This window comes from Phascolarctos cinereus, unplaced genomic scaffold (genome assembly GCF_003287225.1).
Source record: "Phascolarctos cinereus isolate Bilbo 61053 unplaced genomic scaffold, phaCin_HiC Scaffold_3;HRSCAF=262, whole genome shotgun sequence".
NCBI classification, from domain to species: Eukaryota; Metazoa; Chordata; class Mammalia; order Diprotodontia; family Phascolarctidae; genus Phascolarctos; species Phascolarctos cinereus.
The window spans coordinates 143,156,430-143,178,044 of NW_027555736.1; the positions used below are offsets into that span (position 1 = coordinate 143,156,430).

Below are 21,615 nucleotides of genomic sequence, written 5' to 3' on the forward strand. Positions count from 1 at the left end.
CTTTCCTAGAATGTCCTTTAGGACTTTACCATGGTTGCTAGATGCCAGCATAATCATTAATTACAGAATCATAGAAGGTTATAGCTGCAAGGGGACTTGGAAACCATCTCATTTTACAGATGAGGAAAATGAATTCTATAGAGGTGAGTGACTTGCTTTCTAGCACACACTTAATTTATGTCAAAGATAAGAAGGACTGCATTTGACATACTCTTCCAACACTCCCAACACTCCCAACTCATTTCTCTTTCTACTTTGCTACAACGTAGTTCTTTCTGAACAAAGAGTAGCTGGAAGGGTGACCACAAAGGTAATGGATAGGAATCCCCATCACACAAAGGGCCAGAACCTTTGGGGGCAGAACAAAAAAAGGGAAGGAGAGAAAGGAATGACAATAGGCCAAGCCGTTTCTGCAATGACCAAGGCCTGCCTGGGTTTCCTCCTTCAGTCTTCAGTCCAGAAACACTACTTCCTATAGTCTTCTCTCATCTACCTTTGCAGATACATGCTTCTTACTACCTGAAGGAGGCCAGGGCAGTCAGTTTGTGTCAGGAAAGAGAGGGGAAAGGAAAAGAAGTATGCTGTAGGTTTCAGATATGTCAAACTTCTGGGATGAGGTGTGAAATGTAGATCATTTTTTTAAAAACTGGAGTTGGTATTAGGATGATTATGGAACACTGATCTTTTTACTTTAAGAAGGAAAGATGACCCTAAGCTCTTCCTGTCCATGACTCTCTATGAGGTGGCCCCAAACCAGGAGGTTCCCATTTGTCTTGCTCTTTTCCCTCCAAATGAGGTTCAGAACCTTCAATGAATCAAGCAAAGTAGTTTAAATTAGCATCAGCTCATTGGAATAAATTACGGCAGTCTGGTTAGCTGGTGTCTAACACTCACTAGGGTTGAGTACAGCGCAGGAAAGTTTGGTGCTAGATGGCATATCAGACAAGGAAGCAATGGATTCTGAGTGGGGAAAAGGGTGTCTTTTAATCTTGGGCAACACTCTGACTCTGGTAACTGAGCAAGATGAGTTCAAGTTCACACACTGAAAAAAAAGCATCACCTGCACTGGTGCACCACATCTGTTCTTACCGTGATCCAGGGATGAGTGAGTGCTTCCTGGATGGTGAGTCGTTTCCTGAAGAAGGGACAAAAATACTTCATGAGGAAAGTAGCTGCTTACAATACGCTCCCCTCCTAACGTTCACAAGAATTAAATTTTGCCCCTTTCAACTGTCGTTCATTCGTTGAGTCGTGTCAGACTCTTCATGACTCCATGAACCACAGCAAACCTATACTGTCTATGGGGTTTTCTTGGCAAGGATATTGGTGTGGTTTGCCATTTCCTCCTCCAGTGGTTAAGTGACTTGCCCTGGGTCACACAGCTACTAAATGTGTGAGGTCAAATTTGAACTCTGGTCAACTAGAGCCCTGATAATCAAAATGCTGGGGAACATAATGCAGGATAAAAGCCTTTAGGGGCTCTGAGTGTGCCATGCATTCTGAGAAAAAGCTCCCAGCTTAAAAAAAAAGGCAGCTATTAATGTGTTCTTAAATTCTCCAACTTGGTCTCATAGTGGAGGAAGTTTGTTTAGTTCTCAGCCCGCCATAGCTCCTATCAGCTGGACAGGCCATAAACACCAAATCTGGTGCTTTTTCCCAGGCTCTTCCAGAAGTCAAAGGCTTTTCTATATCCCTCTGATGTTTGTTCAATGAATAACAGAATTTAGGGCTTGAAGGGAAATTAGGGATCATCTGGTCCAATAATCTTATTCTATAGATGAAAAAACTGAGGCCTACTGACTTGTGACTTGCTCTGGCACCGCTGCTGCTGCTGCTGCTGTTTCTCTTTGCTCCAAACCAGACTGCCTGAGAGGAGCTAAAGTGCTTGGTTTTGAATTCCCTAGGATCACACTTTTTCATCCAGATTATCTCTCACTCAACCTCCAAGAAGGTATTCTACCCTGATTTTCACTTCTTGTCCTGAGAACTCTCAAAAAAAAAATCAATCTCACCATTCCTTTTGGAAAGGGAGTTCCATTAGACTACTCTAATGTTCCAGACACCATCCATATGACTCCAGGCAGTAAGTGGTGGAATCAGCATCTAAACGCAGGTTTTCTGGCTTCAAAGATCCAATGCTCTTTCTATTAAACATTTTCCTGACTGGATTATATTCAAGTACCCACACTGGCTTTTAATGAATTTGTCCCAACACAACTCAAGAAAACAAAGAATAAGACTAGAAGAATGGCTAGTGAAGCCAGTATCATGTGATATAGAATAAGAAGGGACCTAGACATTATTGGGTTCCACCCTCTCACTTTACAAGTGGGAAAGCTAAGGCTTACAGAGCACAGGTGACTTGTTGAAGGTCACAAATAGGTAATAAGTAGCAGAGATGAGATTTGACCCCAATGTCTCTAACTCCAAATGCTCCTTCTACTACATCTGCTAGAATGCAAATTCCTGTGATAAAATGTAAGCTCCATGAGGACAGGAACTATTCACTTTTGTCACTGTAGCCCCAGTGCCTGGAACAAACTGGGCACTTAATAAATATTTCTTGATTAATTGATCAATACTCCCAACTCTAGGTCAGTGATGAGTTAATGTATCAGAAACGAGAGACTTTCAGGACAGCTCTATTTCCCTATCCTTCTATATTACTGGAGCAGTCTCTGTGTAGTCACAGCTGTTTGTTCAGAACTACAGTCGTGTGGTAGCTACAATTTAACCCTTGAACTTGATGCCTTCACATAAAGTTTCCAGACACCAATACAGATCTAACTTTGACAGCTTGTGCTGAGGGACAGGGAGAGACCCAAGAAAAGAGACCAGGTACATACTCCACTACAACTACAGCCATGGATGTGATAGTAAATGTTTAACAATTGAAGGGTGGCTAGGTGGTTCAATGGATAGAGCAGTGGCTCTGGAGTCAGGAGGACCCAAGTTCAAATCTGGCATCAGACAATTACTAGCTGGCGATCCTGGTCAAGTCACTTAACCTCACTGCCTCCAATTTTTTTTTAAAAAGTTTAACGATTGGTTCTTAGAGGAGGAAAAAGTGCTCAGGGCACACTTTTAAATTCAACTAGGATTATTAACATTTTCCCATCACTTTCTTTAAGTCTAGACTATTAACAAAAACAATAGAATGAGCCCTGATTTGTAGCTTTTGCTGATTCCAATGTGTAAATGCTCATGCTGGAAATTTAACTCTTGAGTCAGTTTGGGCTGGCTCCAAAACACCCCTGATTACAACTAGGGACAAACCATGAAGTTCAGCTGAGGTTGCTCTGGGTGTTACCAAACTATGCCAGTCATGTGGCAGTTCACAGAATGATCTATCATGCTTAACAGTTTTCCTACAGTTTAGATCCAGTGAGGTAATGACATCTATAAAGCATTCTGCAAACCTTAAAGGCTGACTGGGTAGATACAGATTCCCCTCTCTTTCAGTAAGAAGCTAGCTGGGGAAAGGGCACTCCAAGGACCTACTAGGCAAGGCTAAGCCCCGCCCCTCCTCCCTCAGAAATCTCCTGTCCCCTCCCTGACAAATACAGATTGAGCTTGGAGGATTCTGAAGAATGGTGACTCTCACTTTCTCCCATTCTCTCTGCACCCTGGCTCCAAATCCTCCACCATTCAGCCCCACCCTCCTTTCCTAAATTTGCTGATTGAAAATACAGACACTTGATCTTAAACTGTTCAAACTCCAAATGCACCTTGACACAGACTGCGAGATATATTCAGGACCAATGAGCATTAGAAAAACCCAGGCTGGCTTCCAAAACCCATACACAATTATGTACATTTCAGTACGAAAAGCACAACTACAAAAAAGCCTTGAGTAAACAGGTTGAATGACAAGTCTCAGCCTTGAACATATTTTCCAACACCTGCCAAAACAGCCATAATGCCCGTGATGACAGCCCTCGCTCCTCTATGGGTCCCATGCAGGTGGCTTACAAATCAACACTCAACAAATCAGAGGCGAGGCAGAGTAAGTACAATGAAAAGGAGGGGGTTGCTGCCTGATTAAATTCTTTTAAATCTTACCTTGTTTCTTTAACCAGGAGCTTCCGAATGAAGTCTTTGGCTAACTCACTGGTCTGGCTGAAGAACTCCTCATCAAAATCATAACTCACCGCCGTGATGTTTGCCAATGTTTCCTGCTTTGTGTCTCCAAGGAAAGGTGAAGCACCACTTAACCTGAGCACAAAAAAAAAAAAAGGAACCAAGTGATTTCAAGCCTGAAGTGTGTGAAAAGTGATATAAATCTCTCCCTTGGAATTTTCATATTACTTTTTAGTTCTCATGCGTTTTCACACAAGAGATAGAAGAAACCAAGTGGCCCTAACCAACCCCACTGGAAAATCAAAGTGGATGAAAAGTGCACGTTGACCAGATTACCACATGTATTTTATATATATATTTTATATAATAGTGTTACAGACAATGAGGTAGGCCTAGAATTGAATTTGAAGAGGAAAGAAGGATGGATCGCGTTGAGGAAGATGAAGAGCACAATCAATAGGCATAGCTACAACAGCTTGTTTTTCATCACCAATATTCTTCTAGTGAGGCTATATGGCTGTGAATCACGAAATACAATGATTATTGTTTAGTCATGTCCTACTCTTTATGACCTCATTTGGTATTTTCTTGGCAAAGATACTGGAATGATTTGTCATTTCCTTCTCCAGCTCATTTTACAGATGAGAAAACCGAGGCAAACAGAGTTAAGTGACTTGCCCAGGGTCACAAAGCTAGTAAGTATCTGAGGCACATTTGAACTCATGTCTTTCTGATTCTAGGCCTGGCTCTCTATGCTCCACCTAGTTGCCCATAAAATACAATGACAGAAGAATTAAAATTGCAGGTGACCTGAAAAGGTCAATGAGAAGATACATAATGAATCCAAGCATGCTCTTGTATATTACTAACAATCATTTGCAATAAGAAAAAAAAAAAGACTGGAAAAAGAAATGGGCCACTCACATAGTAAGCCAGGGAGATAACAGATGGAGAGCCTGAAATCTTCATTAGAATCTATGAGATAGAACTAGAGGCAACTAATGAGAAGTTTGAAGCAAGCCGAGGACAAGAATGGCACAAGGTGAGAAGGCATAGATGGCTTTTAACTGGCACAAATGATATATTGTAACTACTGAAGTACATACTTTTACAGTGTATTGCACTTATTGGTGTATATACTTTTCCTCCTTCCAATAGATTGATAGCTCCCTGAGGGCAGGTATCCAACTCAGTGCCTCTGACATTTAACTCATATTTATACAATCCTTTAAAATTTATCAACCACTTTCCTAACAACAAACCTGTGAGGGAGGGAGGTAATTTTACAGATGAGGAAACCAAGGCTCAGAGATTCTCAATTAAATTAAACTAGAAATCAGAGATTCTCAATTAAACTAGAAATGAATGTAATTTTCTCTGGAAGTTTTGTTCCATTAGCATAAATGCCTTCCTCCTCTCATTCCTACTCCTCCCAGGATCACAAACTGCATAGCCTGCCCACTCCATTCAGTCAATTCATAACTCTTAACTGAACACTTACCATGTATTCAGCCCTGTGCTAGATACCACAGGAGATATAAAAGAGCATAAAATACAGCCCCTGCCTACAAAGAGCTTATATTATAGTCTAGCAGAGGAGACACGTGAAATGACTGAAATAATCAGAGGCATGAAATGTTAACTTGGGTGTTATGTGTAGTATATTATTTCAACAGGATCAAAGATTTAGAGGTGGAAGGATCCTTAGGGATTATACAGTTATCCCTTCCACATCACGACTTTCCCCATTGCACCTTCCACATGCAGTGGGTTGGCATAAGAAATTAAATGGGAATTTTTTGGGAGTTTTGAGGAAGCCGCAGATGACACCTGAAGGCTAGCAAACAACACAGAAAAAGTTCAGAAACTCAGAAATGCATAGAATATATGTATAGTATTGTATAATATCAACATAGTTTATCTCATAATACCATAATAATTCATGACTTCTCTGGTACAAAGGGAGGGCCAAAAGATTTTAGACGGATTTTCCAGATCACAGGGGCACTGTGCTCCTAATCCCCGATGTGGAAGGGATAACTGTATAGTTCAACACCCTCTTATGGATGAGGAAACTGAAGCCCAGAGAGGTTAAATGATTTGCCCCAAGGTCACACTGGCATTAAGTAACAGAGGCAGAATTTGAACCCTTGTCCTCTGGGCCTGGAGCCAGGAAAATCCGAGTTCAAATCCAGCCTCAGACACTCACTAGCTATATGATCCTGGGCAAGTCACTTAACTCTGTTTGTCTCAGCTTCCTCTCATCTGTAAAATGAGCTGGAGAAGGAGATGGCAAACCACTCCAGCATCGTTGCCAAAAAAAACCCCAAATGGGCTCATAAAGGGTCAGAAATGATTGAAACAACCAAATACCCACTTGCTCTGAATCCAATGTGTTTTCCTCTATATATTATTGCCTTACCAGAATTGCAAAGGAGTGACCTAAAATAATTAGGGAGCTCTTCCAGACTCAGTTTAAATCTGACTTTTTGCAGGAAGCCTTTACTGGACTGCCCCCTCCCCCACCCCCTTTCCATCTGCTAGTGTCTTACCTCTGAAGTTACCTGGCATTCCTTCCTTATGTACCTATTTACGCTTTGCCTCCCCTACTAGAATGTGAGCTTTTGAGTCCTGCGCTAAAAGGCCTCCAACCTGCCTTTCCAGCCTTATTTCTGACTTCTCTCACACATCAGTCAAACTGAGGGACCAGCTGTTCCCTGAACTCAGCATTCTGTCTTCACCCTCTGTGTATTTACATAAGTCATTCCCCACGCCTGGAAAGTGCTCCCTCATCACTTCCACCTTTCCATGTCCTTTCAGGCCTAGCCTTCCTCCTTGAACCTGCCCTGATCCCTCCCAGTAATCACCGTTCTTTCTCTCCTCAAATAACCCTGAATTCTTAAATATCTCAGTACACATTATTATTCCCACTGGGGCTAGGCTGCTGGAGGGACGTTTTGTTTTCCTCTTTGTAGACCCAGCCCTTGGCACAGTGCCCTGCACCTATTGGGTATTTCATATAAATGTTTGTTGAATTAAAACCAGCTGAGGAGTGTGGGTTACAGACCCCAGCAACAGGAGATCCCAGTGTTTCTGCAAGGCTTCCTAGGTGCTCTTCCTAGCAGCTTAGCTGAATTCCCCCATGGCTTTGGGGAATGTATGTGTGTGTGTGTGTATGTGTGTGCACACACATATGTGTACTCTTTCTTTTATATGAAACTGCCTCCCTAGGGTGACTGGGTGAGACTCTGGGGCTCATTCTTCTTCCAATGGCTCCCAGTTGACTCTGGGCAGGGAAGTTTAGGAGCTAACACTTTCCCATCCCACCTGGAGATCTCTGGCACTAAGATAATGGCTAAACATTTGCTGATTAACTGAATTCAGGCTTTAGTTGTAAAAAGATGGTAATGCTTGCATTCATTTCCATCAGATGATTCCTAGGAATCCCTCTGAAATGCCTAGATGCAGTACATTACATAAATAGGGGAAAAGACAGGGATAAATGTGTGTGATCATACCTGGGGACAGAGTGAGACACCTATAGACACAGTGTTACTTTAAATAGGAACTCAAGGTCTTTCTACAGATCAGTGACTCTGAGTGTGTATATTATCTCTCCCAACAAACTGTAAACTCCTTGAAAGCACAGGGGCGGCTGTTTCATTTTTGTTGATTTATCTCAGGTTCCTAACACAGTATCTGGCACAGGGTAAGCATTTAATAAATGCTTGGTGACTGATTTGGTACTCACTTAGATCATCCGGGCCATCTGTAACCACTATTAGCCAAAAGAGCCACGGGATTGCTGTCTGCCTTGGGGAGTCAAGTATGATAATCCTAATACAGAAAACAGGGTTCATGAAGAGCTGACGGCTAAACGTGGCAGAATCAGATGCATGTGTATGCACGTGTACATGCAGACACATACACACATACAGACCGAGTATTATTACTCCAACTTGAATATGCTAGATAAAAAAAAAACCAACCACATTTATCTAGTACCTTATAACCCCAAGACAGGAAGGGAAGAAAGAAAAATAAAGTGGAGAGAGGAGGAGGAGAGAAAACAGGAGATACAAGGAAGGAGGAGAAAGCAGAGAGACAAGTTGGGGGATAAGGAGGAGAGATGGGGGAGAATGAGCCCAAAGATAAAGACCACAACAATCCAATTTCCCTAACACATGATGGTTTTGCAGCCTGCAGTGCTGGGGCCCTCTTTCATGGTTTTAAAATAAAATACAACACTTTTAGATTTTGACAGTAACTAAAGAAAGAGCTAGAGACAGTCAGGGAGAGGCTGATTAGTAGGCTCTCAGGGGCACTGTAGGAACTACAGAGACAGGCTGCAGAATATTAATTGCTGTTGATAACAGTAAGTAATCAATCTTGTGAGCAATGAGACCTACAACCTTGCTATGTGAGAAGTACTGCGGGATGGCTGAGCTGAATGTCTCTCTTCTATTCCCACCTCAAAGCTGGGGATGGGAAGCAGCCCTGCAATTGAACCTGGGTGTTTACCTTTATCCCCACCCTGGGAATTGTTGCTATCCAGTTATTTTCAGTCATATCTGACTCTTTGTGACCCAATCTGGGGTTTTCTTGGCAAAGGTACTAGAATGGTCTGCCCTTTCCTTCTCCAGATCTTTTTTTAGATGAGGAAACTGAGGCAAATAGAGTTAAGTGACATGCCCAGGGTCACACAACTAGGCACTGTCTGAGGCCAGATTTAAACTCAGGAAGATGAGTCTTCTTGACTCCAGGACTGGCATTCTATCTAGTAGGCCACCTAGTTGCCCCCCAAATGGAAATTCTGATTGTTGTTCAATTGTGTCTAACTCTTTATGATGCCATTTGGGATTTTGCCATTTCCTTCTCCAGATCTTTCTCTAGGTGAGGAAACTGAGGCAAACAGGGTTAAGTGACTTGCCCAGGATCACATGACTAGTAAGTGTCAGGGCCAGATTTAAACTCAGGTCTTCCCGACTCCACACCTGGTGCTCTGTCCACTAAGCCTAGCTTCCCTGAAGCCTGGGTAACCAAGGCCTAAAGGGGTAAGTTTTGTTGACCCTAAGGAAGGTATAAGCTCATAGGTCTATGGCTGAAAGGGACCTCGGAGGCTGACCAGTCCAACCCTCTAATTTTACAGATGAGGAAACTAAGGTGCATGGAGGTTAAATGACTGATCTAAGATCACAGAGAAAGGAAGCATCAAAGTGGAATCTGAACCCAGATCCTCTGACAGTGTTCCTTCTGCTGTATGAAGTGGCTTCCCTAGGGTAACTGGGTGAGATGCTGGGGCTCATTCCTCTTTCAGTGGCTCCCAATTGGCTCTGGGTAAGGAGGGTTAGGAGCTACCACTTTCCCACCCCACCTGGAGCCCTGAGCTAGGACTGAGAGCCCTGCTGAGATACTTACAGTATGTAGGTGATGACCCCTATGCTCCTGCAAGACAAAAAGCAATGTGAATCAGTGCCTTCCTAAGTTGGAATCCCAGTCCTTATAAGGGACTCTTCCATAGGGTCCTCAGAAGACCACTGGACATCCCCCTTTTGGTTCCCAGGTCTCTGCATCTCCCAGCCACCTGTAAGGAAGTTAGTCACCTTTGGGGAATGGTGGATAAATTACTCTGAGCCAGGTACGTGAGCTCTGCACCCTATTCCAGGTCATTTATCTGAAGTCCAAAGCGACAAATTTTATGTTTCCTCCCCCTCTTAACTTTTACCAAAGTGGCAACATCATCACATTCTAAATAGGACTCAATGTTCATGCTTACTTCTCAGAGCTGTTCATGGTATATACAGAGGGAATATGGGAGGAAGAGTGCCCCAAGACATGGGTACTCAGAGAACTGTATTGGTGACATAGATAACCACCCCCCAAAAGGGTCGAGGGGATCATACATCTTGGGAGGACACTCACGAGCTAAGAAGGCTGGGTACAAAGGAAGACTGAGCAAACCCTGACCTGGAAGAGATCTCATTGGAAAACTTACCACATATCAGCCTCCAGCCCAAGGGGTTCGTAATTCACAATTTCTGGAGCTGAAAGAAGCCAGTGTTAAAGAATCAATAAAGTATGATGAGACATTGAGGTGCATAGCAGACACATATCGGTGGCCTTCTCCCCATTCCTTAGGAGGAAAATCAGGCCAGTTGCTGAAAAAGCTTTCATATTTCATATTTCAGAATATTTAAATGATAATTACATTAACATAGTGCTTTAATGTTTGCAAAGCACTTTACATATGAGATCTCATTTGATCCTCACAAAAATCCTGTGAAATAGGTGCTACTTTTCAACCCCATTTTACAGACAAGGAAACTGAGACTAGGAGAAGTCTCAATGACTTGCCCAGAGTATAAGTGTAGAAGAACAAATTTGACTTCAGGTCTTCCTGACTCCAAGTCCTTCTCAAAGTCACCTAGTTTAACCTTCTCATTTTACAAGTGAAGAAAGTAGACTAGAGTCTATAGAGTTTAAGTGACTTGCCAAGGATCACAAAGGTAGTAACTAAAGAGCCATAATTCAAACTCGGGTCCTCTGCCTTCAAATCCTGTCTTCCTTCTACTGTACTAAGGGGGAGTCTTGGGGGTTGGAAGAGTTTAGTGAGGACGGGGTACTTGAAACTACTTGAAATTCCTATGCATCTTTTAAGAGCCCAACTCAAATAATACTAACCCAGTTCAAGTACATTGATAAAACAGATTGTCCTGGGGAGGGCAACCAGGGTGGAGAAAGGCCTTGGGGTCCTTGCCACATGAAGACTGGATGAAGAAACTGGGGATGATTAGCCTGAGAATGAGAAGACTTAGCACCACTAAGTGATGGCTGCCTTCAAGCATGTGAAAGACTGCCATCTATAACAGGGATGAAACTTGTTAGCGTTGGCCTCGAAAGTAAGACAAGGAGAAACAGGGGGCTCTTGAAAGAAGCAAATTTTTAAATGCACTGCCCTCCCCACCACCAATTTCCTAACAATTAGAGCTATTCCACAGTAGAATGGGCTGCCTTGGGTAGTGGGTGAGGTAGTGGGCTCCCCCTCACTGGAAGTTTTAGACAGAGGATGGATAACCATAGGTCAGGAATCAATTAATCAAAATACATTTATTAAGGACATACTATTTGGGTATAGGCCAGATTAGATGGTATCTAAGGTTTCTTTCAATTCTGCAATTCTATGATTGCTATTCAGTTGGTCATCAATAGCTATCCTTTGGGGCCCACCTCCTCTGGGGAGTCCCTCCTGACTACTCTAGCTTGGATCATGAAATCTTTATGTGCCACTGTATACTGTTCCCTATTGTTATGTGTATCTTGTCTTTCCAATTCACTGACGAACTAGAGAGACTTCCATCACTAGACTGGCCATAGTGTGATTTTTTTTTCCATAGCAACTTTCAAAGCACATCTACTAAGTTATGGAGAAGGTGAGACTGACTTAGGGAAGAAAGTTATAATAATGAAACTGAGAGGTGGTATGGGTTTGAATCCCAGCTTTGTGACCCTGGGCATATTATTTAAACTCCCTAAGACTCAGTTTCATCATTTGCAAAATAGGTATAACAGCATCTGCTTCACAGAATTGTTGTGAAGATCAAAGAAAATAATACGTCAAGAGCTTTACAAATCTTAAAATGCCATGCAAACAAGCTATTATTATTATTATTATTATCATTACTAAGTTATAGATCCTTGACAGATTGCAATAAAGGCAGGGACCATGTTAGTGAGATCTCAGACAATAGAGTCTTCATAGCTCATCTAATTCAATCCTTATCCTAATCATGAATCTGGCCTACAACATACCTGATAAGTGGTCATCAGCCTCTGCTTAAACACCTACAGTGATGGACAACATGAACTCCCTGTCCCTGGTACATTCTATTTCATTTCTGGTCAGTTTTAATTGTTAGGGTTTCCTTCTACTAATCTGAAATGTGTATTCTCCATAGATCCTGGCACAAGCCCAGTTGTTACTTAATAGATACTTGTCAGCTGATTGGCTTATCTGAGGATGGAGCCTGTGGTGGAGGAGAACAGGAAGGGAGAGGAAAGGGGATGGGGGAGAGATGGGGAAAGAGAAGGTTACCCTGTCAGAGGGAGGGCTTCCTTTTTGCAAAGAATCCTGGGGTGTGTTATCACTTCCATTCACACCTCTGGATCAAAGGGCTTTCCTTCCAACTGTGGTCCCAGGGTCAAGAGTTAAGAATAAATTCCCACATGAAAGCTGCCTTGCATCCAATACTTTTCTTCTTTTAGCTGCCTCAATCAGGGCATGGGCTAGAATGCTGAGCTGCCACTAGAGAAGCGACTAGATTTAACTCTTTAACTAAGCTGTGCAGCTTTGGGCAATTATATAAGTCTCTCTGGGTCTCATCTCTAAAATAAGGGTGTTAGATCAGACTAGATCAGGGTTTCTTAACTTGAGGAGTCCATGAACTTGGATGGGGAAAAAAATGACATTTTTATTTCAATACAATGGGTTTCTTTCGTAATCCTATAAGTTTCATTTTATGCATTTAAGAACAGTATTCTAAGAAATAGATGGCAGCTAGGTGGTGCAGTGGATAAATGCTGAGGCTGAAATAAGGAAGACCTTAGTTCAAATCTGGCCACAGACACTAGATGTGTGACCCTGGGCAAGTCACTTGATCTTGTTTGCCTCAGTTTCGTCATTTGTGAAACAAGCTGGAGAAGAAAATGGCAAACCACCACAGTATTTTTGCCAAGAAAATCCCAAATGAGGTCACAAAGAATTGGAGATGACTAAACAACAAGAATTCTAAGAAGGAACCCATAGGTTCCAGTGGACCGACCATCCAAGGGGACATGACACAAGAGATGTTAAGAATTCCTGGCCTAGGGGCAGGTAGGTGGCTCAGTGAATAGAGCACTGGCCCTGAAGTCAGGAGGACCTGAGTTCAAATCCGACCACAGACACATAAAACTTACTAGCTGTATGACCCTGGGTAAGTCATTTAACCTCCATTGCCCAACCGAAAAAAAAAAAAAACAACCCACAAAAAAACCCAAAGCCAGAATTCCTGGCCTAGATGACCTCAGCTTGGAATATACTCCTTCTACCTCTGACAGTTAAAAATCTTCTCAGACGCCACCTTTTCCGTGAAGGTAGAACATCAATTCATTTAAAAATGACCTCTCCCACTTCATATTCATATTTTAAAATTGGCATTGATATCTTTTGTTCCTATATCACCTTTATTTCCATGGATACCCTGCCCTCTCTTCATAACAAAGAATTAAAAAAGAAAAAAAAACCAGTTCTGCAAAACCAGCCAACATATCAATTACTATTCCACCCCATAGTTCCCCCACCTCTACAAAGAACACAGGAGGGTGCATTTTCTCAATTCTTCCCAGGACCAAAATTTCTCAATCATTATAATTTCACAGAATTTAGTTTTGTGTTTTTATTCTTTCCATTTAAATATCATTTTGTAGCATTTTGTCCGGATCTTTGCTTTTATCTTCTACCTTATATTGTCTTTACTTGTATATATGTGTTATCCTCTTTGTTATATTATAAGTCCCTTGAGGAATTCAGGGAAACATTGAAAGACTTGTCTGAACTGATACAGAACAAAGAAAGCAGATCAGAACAGTCTAAAATAAAAGCTAAAATAACAAATGAAAACAACACTAACATATCACATATCAGATTATATTTTGTGCGATATTGTGATGTAATATTGGTTTTAGAGGCCTGATGGTGAAACATGTCTCTCTTCTCTCGATAAGAGAGGCACAGACTATGGGTGCAGAATACTGTACATGCTGTCATATGTGGTAGGTGGTTTGGTTGGTTTTTGTTTAACTGGTTTTTTTAACATAAGAGAGGTTTCTGAGAGTGAGAGAAAGAGAGAAGAGAGAGGAACAAAGAGGGAGAAGGACAGGAAGAGAGAGAGGGAGGGAGGGAGAGAGGGAGAAAGAGAGAGGGGAGAGGAAGGGGGAGAGAGAGAGAGAGAGAGAGAGAGAGAGAGAGAGAGAGAGAGAGAGAGAGTGTTAGTTACTAGAAAGTGATATAAAAAACAAGAACAAAAAAATCAGTTTGAAAAACTACAAAAGAAAGTTCCTCTCATGAGGACAAAAACTAAGTTATTTTGTATCTTTGCATTCTCAACATCAAGCACAGTGCCTGGCATATAGTAGGTGCTCACTAATCAATTAATTCAAAAAATGTTAACAAAATTGAATTGAGATAGAGAAGAGTCCCGAAAAGCTACATTATTTATCAATAGTATGCAATGGTATATATACATTTATCAGTACTATACAAATAGAGCTTCTACAGTCTGGCCTTAATAATAATAGCTAGCATTTATATAGCAATTTAAGGTTTGCAAAGTACTTTATAAATATCTTATTTGATTGTCACAACAACTCGGGGAGGTAGGAGTTATTATTATCTCCAGGAAGAAACAGGTTGAGAGAGGTCAAGTTGATGGGGGCGGGCCCAAGCCAAGATCTTCGCCCTTTGCCCCAAAGGGAATCTGACTCACAGGCCTCAGACCTTCATCTCCCCTTGAAAGCCTTAGCCTTACCTTTTAATCTTATTCAGATTCATCCTAAAAGAATCTGGCTCCCTTTTGTCTATAGGCCCCAGAAAGGCCTTCTCTGGTCTCAAACTGTTCCTTATGTACTCCCCTTATCTCCTTTTGAAAGTCCTGGCCCCACCTTGGTTTTGTGCAGATGCCTTTCAAACTTCTGTCTTCCTGTTCCCTCCATTGTCTATTCCCATTGTCCCTTCAATCTCTCTGACCTCCCCAATTACGAGTTCTTACCTACACCCTTTTCCCAACCCCCTTCTCTGGCCACCCAAAGTTACTTTAGTATTTGGGATCCACCTTGGCCCTCATTCAGATTCTGAGAATCTCAGGCCCACAAGGCTGAGAACCTCTCACGCCCGCTCGTCTTTACAGGCATCACCTGGTCAATGTGATTTATCACTAATAAACTTTTCCTCTGAAGAAGATTTGAGTTGAATTCATTCCGCAGGGCCTGGTACCATGATCTTGGGGTCCCAGCACCCCAAAAGTCCTAGACCTCTTCAAAGTGACTTGTTAAGCTAGTGTCTAGGCAGGATTTTAACTCGGGTCTTCCTGACTCCAGGTCCAGTGTTCTATCAACAAGGCCACTTAGGTTATCTCATCCTACCACCTACTATGTGAATCCTCAGCTCTGAATGGTCAGACTAGTCTAATTGTTGTACCCCTTGAATTCCTACTTTCACGTTTTTGTACATAGTTTCTCCTCTTTGTTTTTGGTTTGTTTTTTTTTTTTGGCTGGGCAATGGGGTTAAGTGACTTGCCCAGGGTCACACAGCTAGTAAGTGTTATGTGTCTGAGGCCGGATTTCAACACAGGTCCTCCTGAATCCAGGGCTGGTGCTCTATCCACTACAGCCACCTAGCTGCCCCGTTTCTCCTCTTTGGATTGCCTCCTGCACTCTTCTCCATTTCTCCTTCCTGTGATAGGTGAAAGGGATCTCCTCCTTCCTTCCAACTCCTAACAACCTTATTGCCTATGGGGTGGGGGGAATACCAAGCCCGAGGCACACACTGCCTCGGATTGCTAGCTATAGGTAGCTATCTTTGCATGTGTATACAAGTCTAGCCTGAACAGCTAACCTCTCTCAATAAGAGTCTCAGGCTTGGGATTCTATTTAATCCTTTTATTGTTATTTAATTGCTCACAAAATTATGCCTGTCTTTCCAATTCGATTATAAACTTCTCAAGGGCCCCTATGCAACTCAATCCATGCAACCAACATTTGTCAAGCAGTTCTCTTCTGAGTGAGTGGGAAGAACTGGATGAACTCGAGAGGAGACAGAAAAAAGACCTCCTTTCTGTTCTGTGAACCAGACAAATCCTGGCTTTCTCTTTTCTTCCCGAGTGACTCACCATCTCCCTTTGTATGGGCTGGCTCCCACGCTTGCTTCCAATGTCTCCCTCATTACCTCTGCCTCACAGAATTAGTCTTTTTCTTCAATGGGCAGCTCAAGCACCATCTTGTACCTGAAGCCTTCTTTAGTACCCTCAACGGCTAGTACCCTACCTCTCAAACCAAACTACCCTGAATTGAACTACGTTGCATTTATTCTGTATAGATTTATATAGCTACTCATTGTCTTCCCTTGTTATTATAAGCATCTTATAAATAGAAGGCAGCTCAGTGGTTGAGTGGCTATGGGTCCTGGAGTCAGGAAGACCTGAGTTCAAATCCAACCTCAAATAATTACTAGCTGAGAGATTCTGGGCAAGTCACTTAACCTCCATTTGCCTTAATCCCACTGGAGAAAGCAAATGGCAAACCATTCCAGTATCTTTGCCAAGAAAATTCCATGGACAATATTGCCATGATATGGCCCACAGACTCAGGAAGAATCTGACATGACTGAACAACAGCACCTTATAAGCAGAGGCCATTTCATTCTTTGTACTTGTATCCCCAGTGACTAACAAAGTACCTGGTATATAGTAGGTGCTCAGCTAAATTAACCATTGGCTAATGCCTCATTGCCAGATTCAGAAGATATACCATGAGTATGCCGCCTGAGCGGTCTCTGAGCCCCACCCCCCAAGTGCTGACCCTCTTATCAATCAATCGACAAGCACCTATAAGATACAAAGACATACCGGCTCCCTTTGAAACCCCTTTGAGACCCCTTTGTATCTTTCACAGAACCTAGCACTATGCTTTGTTCATAGCAGGTGTACAATATTAGCTCTTTGTACTGACCAGGGGGTAAAAAACTCAATCTTGCTATCCACCCCAGTGGACTGTCTAGAACATTCCGTCCTCTTTCACTGTAAGTCTATGGTCAGTCCTCCCCTCCTCCCTTTTTCTCCCGGCCAAGGTTTCCGAGGAGGCTAAATCTAACACCCCAAAGAGAAAGTAAACGACCCTCAACTTGTGTGTTTTGTCCTGTACAGGCTTCTTGTGAATCCTCCTTTCTCATTGAACTTCCTTTTCATTTCTCACCTTAATAGCACTGATCTTGGAGTCAGAAGGCCTGGGTTCGAGTGGTGTAATATTCATGTGAACATGGACAAATCACTTTCATCCCCTGAGACTCCCTATCTTTAAAAAACAGGAATAATGATATGTGTGGTACTTGCCCACATGGCTATTGTGAATCTCACATGAGAAAATCTATTGAAAAGCACATTGTAACTTCAAAATTTCTGCCCTGTATCTGGAGCAGAGGGAGATTCCGGAGGTGGCTTTGGATGCAGATGGCTTGTTCTCCAGGGGAGAGGGATAAGGCATGTACCAGAAAAAAGAAGGCTACAGAGTCCTCCCACCAGCTCAATTCTCCCTTTGCCTGAATAAAGGAATGGGAATAAAGAAATGGGAGGTAAGTAGGTGAGTGGGTGGATCTGGCATCTGGTAGATGGTTGGGTTGTTTTTTTTTTTCTTTTAGTAGATCAAAAGCTATTCCAGAAGGCTGAGTTTACTGGAATTCAGGAGGGTGAGGCTACTTTAAATCTGGAAAATAAGCCCCAGTGAGAATAAGGGCTGGGGGGGAAGGAGGAAGAGAAAAACTTCTCTTCAGAGAAGCTAAGGACAGTTAGCTAGAGACCTACAATTCAGGGGTGGTGGAAGCATCATGGGAAAGGGAGGAAACCTCACCCTACTTCTGTGTTCATCCCTTCCAGCTCTTGTTCCCTAATGCAACAAAGTTTAGTTCTCCAAGCAGAAACCTAGAAAGGCCTTTATTTTTTTCCCCAAACCCACCCCAACTCCAGGCACACGTGCCCTAAGGGGACACCACTCATGAGCATGCCACCTGGGTGGTGCACAACGGAGGAGGGAAAGGATGCTTTTGAGAGGTCATAACCTTAGCTCAAGAGTAGAGCTTTTTTTTTCCTGCTTGACTCTTACCCTCTGTCAAGCCACAGAAACTAAACTTACCTACAAATTCTGGGGTCCCAAAAATGTTCTTAAACTCTACTCCATCTTCAATTTCATGAGCCAGGCCAAAGTCGATCAACTTGATGTGTGGAATGGGAATATTCTTATCCAGCAGCATAATGTTCTCTGGCTACAGAACAAAAGGGGGGAAAAGATGGTAATTAAGGCTCTGGTTTGTGTTTTTAGTTAAGGGTTTTGTGTTCTTTTTTAAGCTACTGAAACAGAAAAAAAATCCTAGCTTGTTTTTATATCCTTAAACATCTTCTGTGAACTCAAAACAGGCCCAACACAGCATAAATATGCCAAGCCCTGGGCTCTACCTGACTGCTGGGGATAACAAGAGACTGGGCAGACCGGGGGTCTCTAGGTCCCATTCTGACTCTAAGTGGCTATCAGGTCATGGAGCTGTAGAGTATAATGGAATCAAAGCTAGACATGGAGACCACATGATTCAATCAGACAAGCATCTATTAAGAGCTTGCTATATTTAAAGCCGGGGGTAGCTAGATGGCATAGTGGATAGAGAGTACTGGACCTGGAGTCAAGAGAACTTGAGTTCAAATCCGGCTTCAGACACTTACTAAGCTGTGTGACTCTGGGCAAGTCATTTAACCCCTATTTGTCTCAGTTCCTCATCTGTAAAATGGTGACACACTAGAGAAGAAAATGGCAAACCATTCCAATATCTTGGTCAAGAAAACCCCATGGACAAAGGCCATAAGGTCATATACAGTTGGACATAACTGGACAACAACAACAAATGTTTAAGGCCAAGAAGAAGCATGACATAATTGAAAAAGGGCCAGCCTTGGTGTCAGGAAGAACACCACCTTGGTAGACAGGGCACTGGACTTGGAATCAGGAAGGCCGGGGCTCAAATTCCTTGTTAGATATTTGGGTGATTCCGGGCAAGTCACCAAACCTCTGTGAGCGTCAGTTTGTTCATATATAATAACAGCTAGCATTTTTATAGTGACTTAAACAAAGCACTTTACAAATATTATCTCATTTGATCCTCACAGCAACTGCGGGAGGTTGGTGCTATTCATATCCCCATTTTTCAGATGAGGAAATTGAGGCAGACGGCGGTGACGTGATTTGCCTGTAGTCACCAGTTACAAGTATTTGAGCTCAGGTCCACCTGAGTCTTGGCCTCCAAATGAGGAGACTGAACTAAAAGACCCCTTTCCCCAAAATTTAGCTCGTATGTATATTTTAATGTATGTATGGTTTGCCTCCCCTGATCGAATTCATATTCTCTGAAGGCAAAGAGTTTTTCATTTTCATCCTTCTGTCTCCGGAGCCTAGCACAGTGCCTGGGACATGGTAGGCACTCAATAAGGGTCAGTCGCTTGCTTCCAGCTCTAAATCTATGATTCTGTGATCCTGGGTTCAAATTCTGCATCTGGTAAACAGACAAGTCACTTAGTGACTCAGCCCTGCTCAGTAGGAAGAGCACTGGTCTAGGGGCAAAGGTCCTGAGGTTTCCTGTATGGAGCACTGACATTCTGTCTTCCTGCCACTGCACTTCAGTGGTTTTTCACACTTAGACGTGAGTCTCCTGAAGTAAACAGGAAGGGCTCTCAACACCTCATTGTCCTCCTTGACAGATGGTAAGACTGAGAAGAAAAAAAAAAAAGCAAGCCAATAAGGATATAGAGACAGGCCCTGGGCTTGAGTCCCAACTCTACCTCATACTAGCCATGATACTGACAAGTCAGTTACTGATTCTAACCCTCAGTTTCTTCATCTCTAAAATGGGATGGCAGGAGTTACACAATCCACTTGATGCGGTTATGAGGAAAGTGCTTCGTGAACACAAACTAATGTTATTTCTGCTCAATTTTACAGTCAAACAGGGACCAAGAAATGCTTTGCACACTTCCTGTTTGTTTGTTTTAAAGTCTGTCCCTTATGGCTAAATGTGAATCTGCAACAACAGGGGGAGGAGGAGGAAGAAGAGATCTCAACAAAGCTAATGTAGAATGGTTTCCTTAGCTTTCCTTATCTGGGTCTGGCCCTTCCTGGCTACATCTTTCTCCATCCACGAGGCTTCCTGTTGACAGCTCTCCACCACACCCCCCTATTGCTACTCCTACGTTTTGTGTTTGTTTAACTAATTCTAGCTCCCAGCAGGACACGGGAAAGAATACACCTGATTTAGAGGGAAAATACCAGCTGCTGGGGCTATTTCCAGTCCTGTAAACAGCTGTGGAACTGAACCACACCAACTGGGACCCTTGCTTGGAAGCCCTCTGTTCGTAGCTGTCTGGGTGCTTCATGAAATCCAAGGACACAAACTCTACCTTCTCTCTCCCCTGAAGCCCCCTGCCCCATTTTCTTCCCTCACGCCCTGCTCTCCTAAGAAATCAGACAGGAAGCTTCCAGTCTCCCTAGATTCCCTCTAACCCCCAACAGCTGCTGGAAACTTTCACTTTAGGAAGTAGACTATATCTCAACTTCTTTTACTTAAAAAACAAATAACACATTTCCCTTTTGGAATTTTTAAAGCTTGTTTATCCTTTCTCTATTTGGGAGCCTCCTCCCAAATAGATTTTCAAAATGCACAGAAATATTTTCCTAAGGCAGCTGCTGATCTTTGCTTGGGATAAATGACCGAAGATTTGGTATTTTTTTGCAGGAAGGAGGTGGCAGAGAGGGAGGGAAAGGGCAGCAAAACCAAACCAGACTGCTCTGGACTCAAAGTTGTAAAACATTCCACTTGAACCCAAGCTAGGCGCAGTCTGTGGGATACAAAAATCTCAGGTCCGTGTGATACGCAGAACGGTGCCTGGCTTGGGTTCAAAGGGGGCTATTGTGTACATTTAAATATACAAATATATGAGACATGTATATATGAGGTGTATATGAAGGGTGTGCTATATACATACACATATGTATATAATGTACATATGGCATACATATGAGGTGTGTGTGTGTGTCTGTGTGTGCATATGTGGATGTGGGTATCATGGGATATTCTGAACATATACAAATATGAGCTATATGTATATATGTACATATACATACAGAAAAGTCCTAAAAGTCTTAGTGCATTTTAAAGCTAATAAAGTTTAAAAATTCATGAAAAATTTAGGGACATGCTGTATAGACCTGGCCAGGAATGTGTCTTTCACCACCACAAATACAAAAACCAGAGACTTCTAGGGAAAGCAGAGTCAAACCAGGTTATTGCCTTTAAGAAAGGTTACTGCTTCCTGTTGTTAAGTTTTTAAAAGAAATTATTTTATTTTTTCAATGAACAAAAATCTGTTTTCTCTCCTACTACCTCCCCTTCACCCCTCCCAGAACCTCCAAAATGAAGAAGGGTTACTGTTCAGGGTCTCTATTTTTCCCTCTCTAAGGCCTCAGATCACAGTCTCAGAGTGTTTAGAGTGTAGATGGACTGGAAGTTTCAGTACCAATGCTACTTCTCATCAGCTCTGCCAACTTGGCCAAGCCATCTTAGCTTAAGTTTGTCCTCTGTAAAATGGCAATAATAATGATGATGATGGCACTATCTTCCTCATAGAATTGCTGTGAGAGAGAGTGCTATGAATGAATGAATGAATGAATGAATGATGAATGAATGAAAAA

General features: G+C 42.5%; 1 protein-coding gene across 1 annotated transcript in view; it reads right to left on the reverse strand.

Annotated features, from left to right (window-relative positions):
* Positions 1-21,615, reverse strand: part of LOC110206483 (death-associated protein kinase 2) — a 185,462-nt gene that overhangs the window by 24,062 nt on the left and 139,785 nt on the right. Inside the window, 5 exon segments of the mRNA XM_078151199.1 lie at positions 1,090-1,135; positions 4,063-4,215; positions 9,499-9,525; positions 10,076-10,124; positions 18,019-18,148. Coding sequence (XP_078007325.1) covers positions 1,090-1,135; positions 4,063-4,215; positions 9,499-9,525; positions 10,076-10,124; positions 18,019-18,148 — 405 coding nt within the window.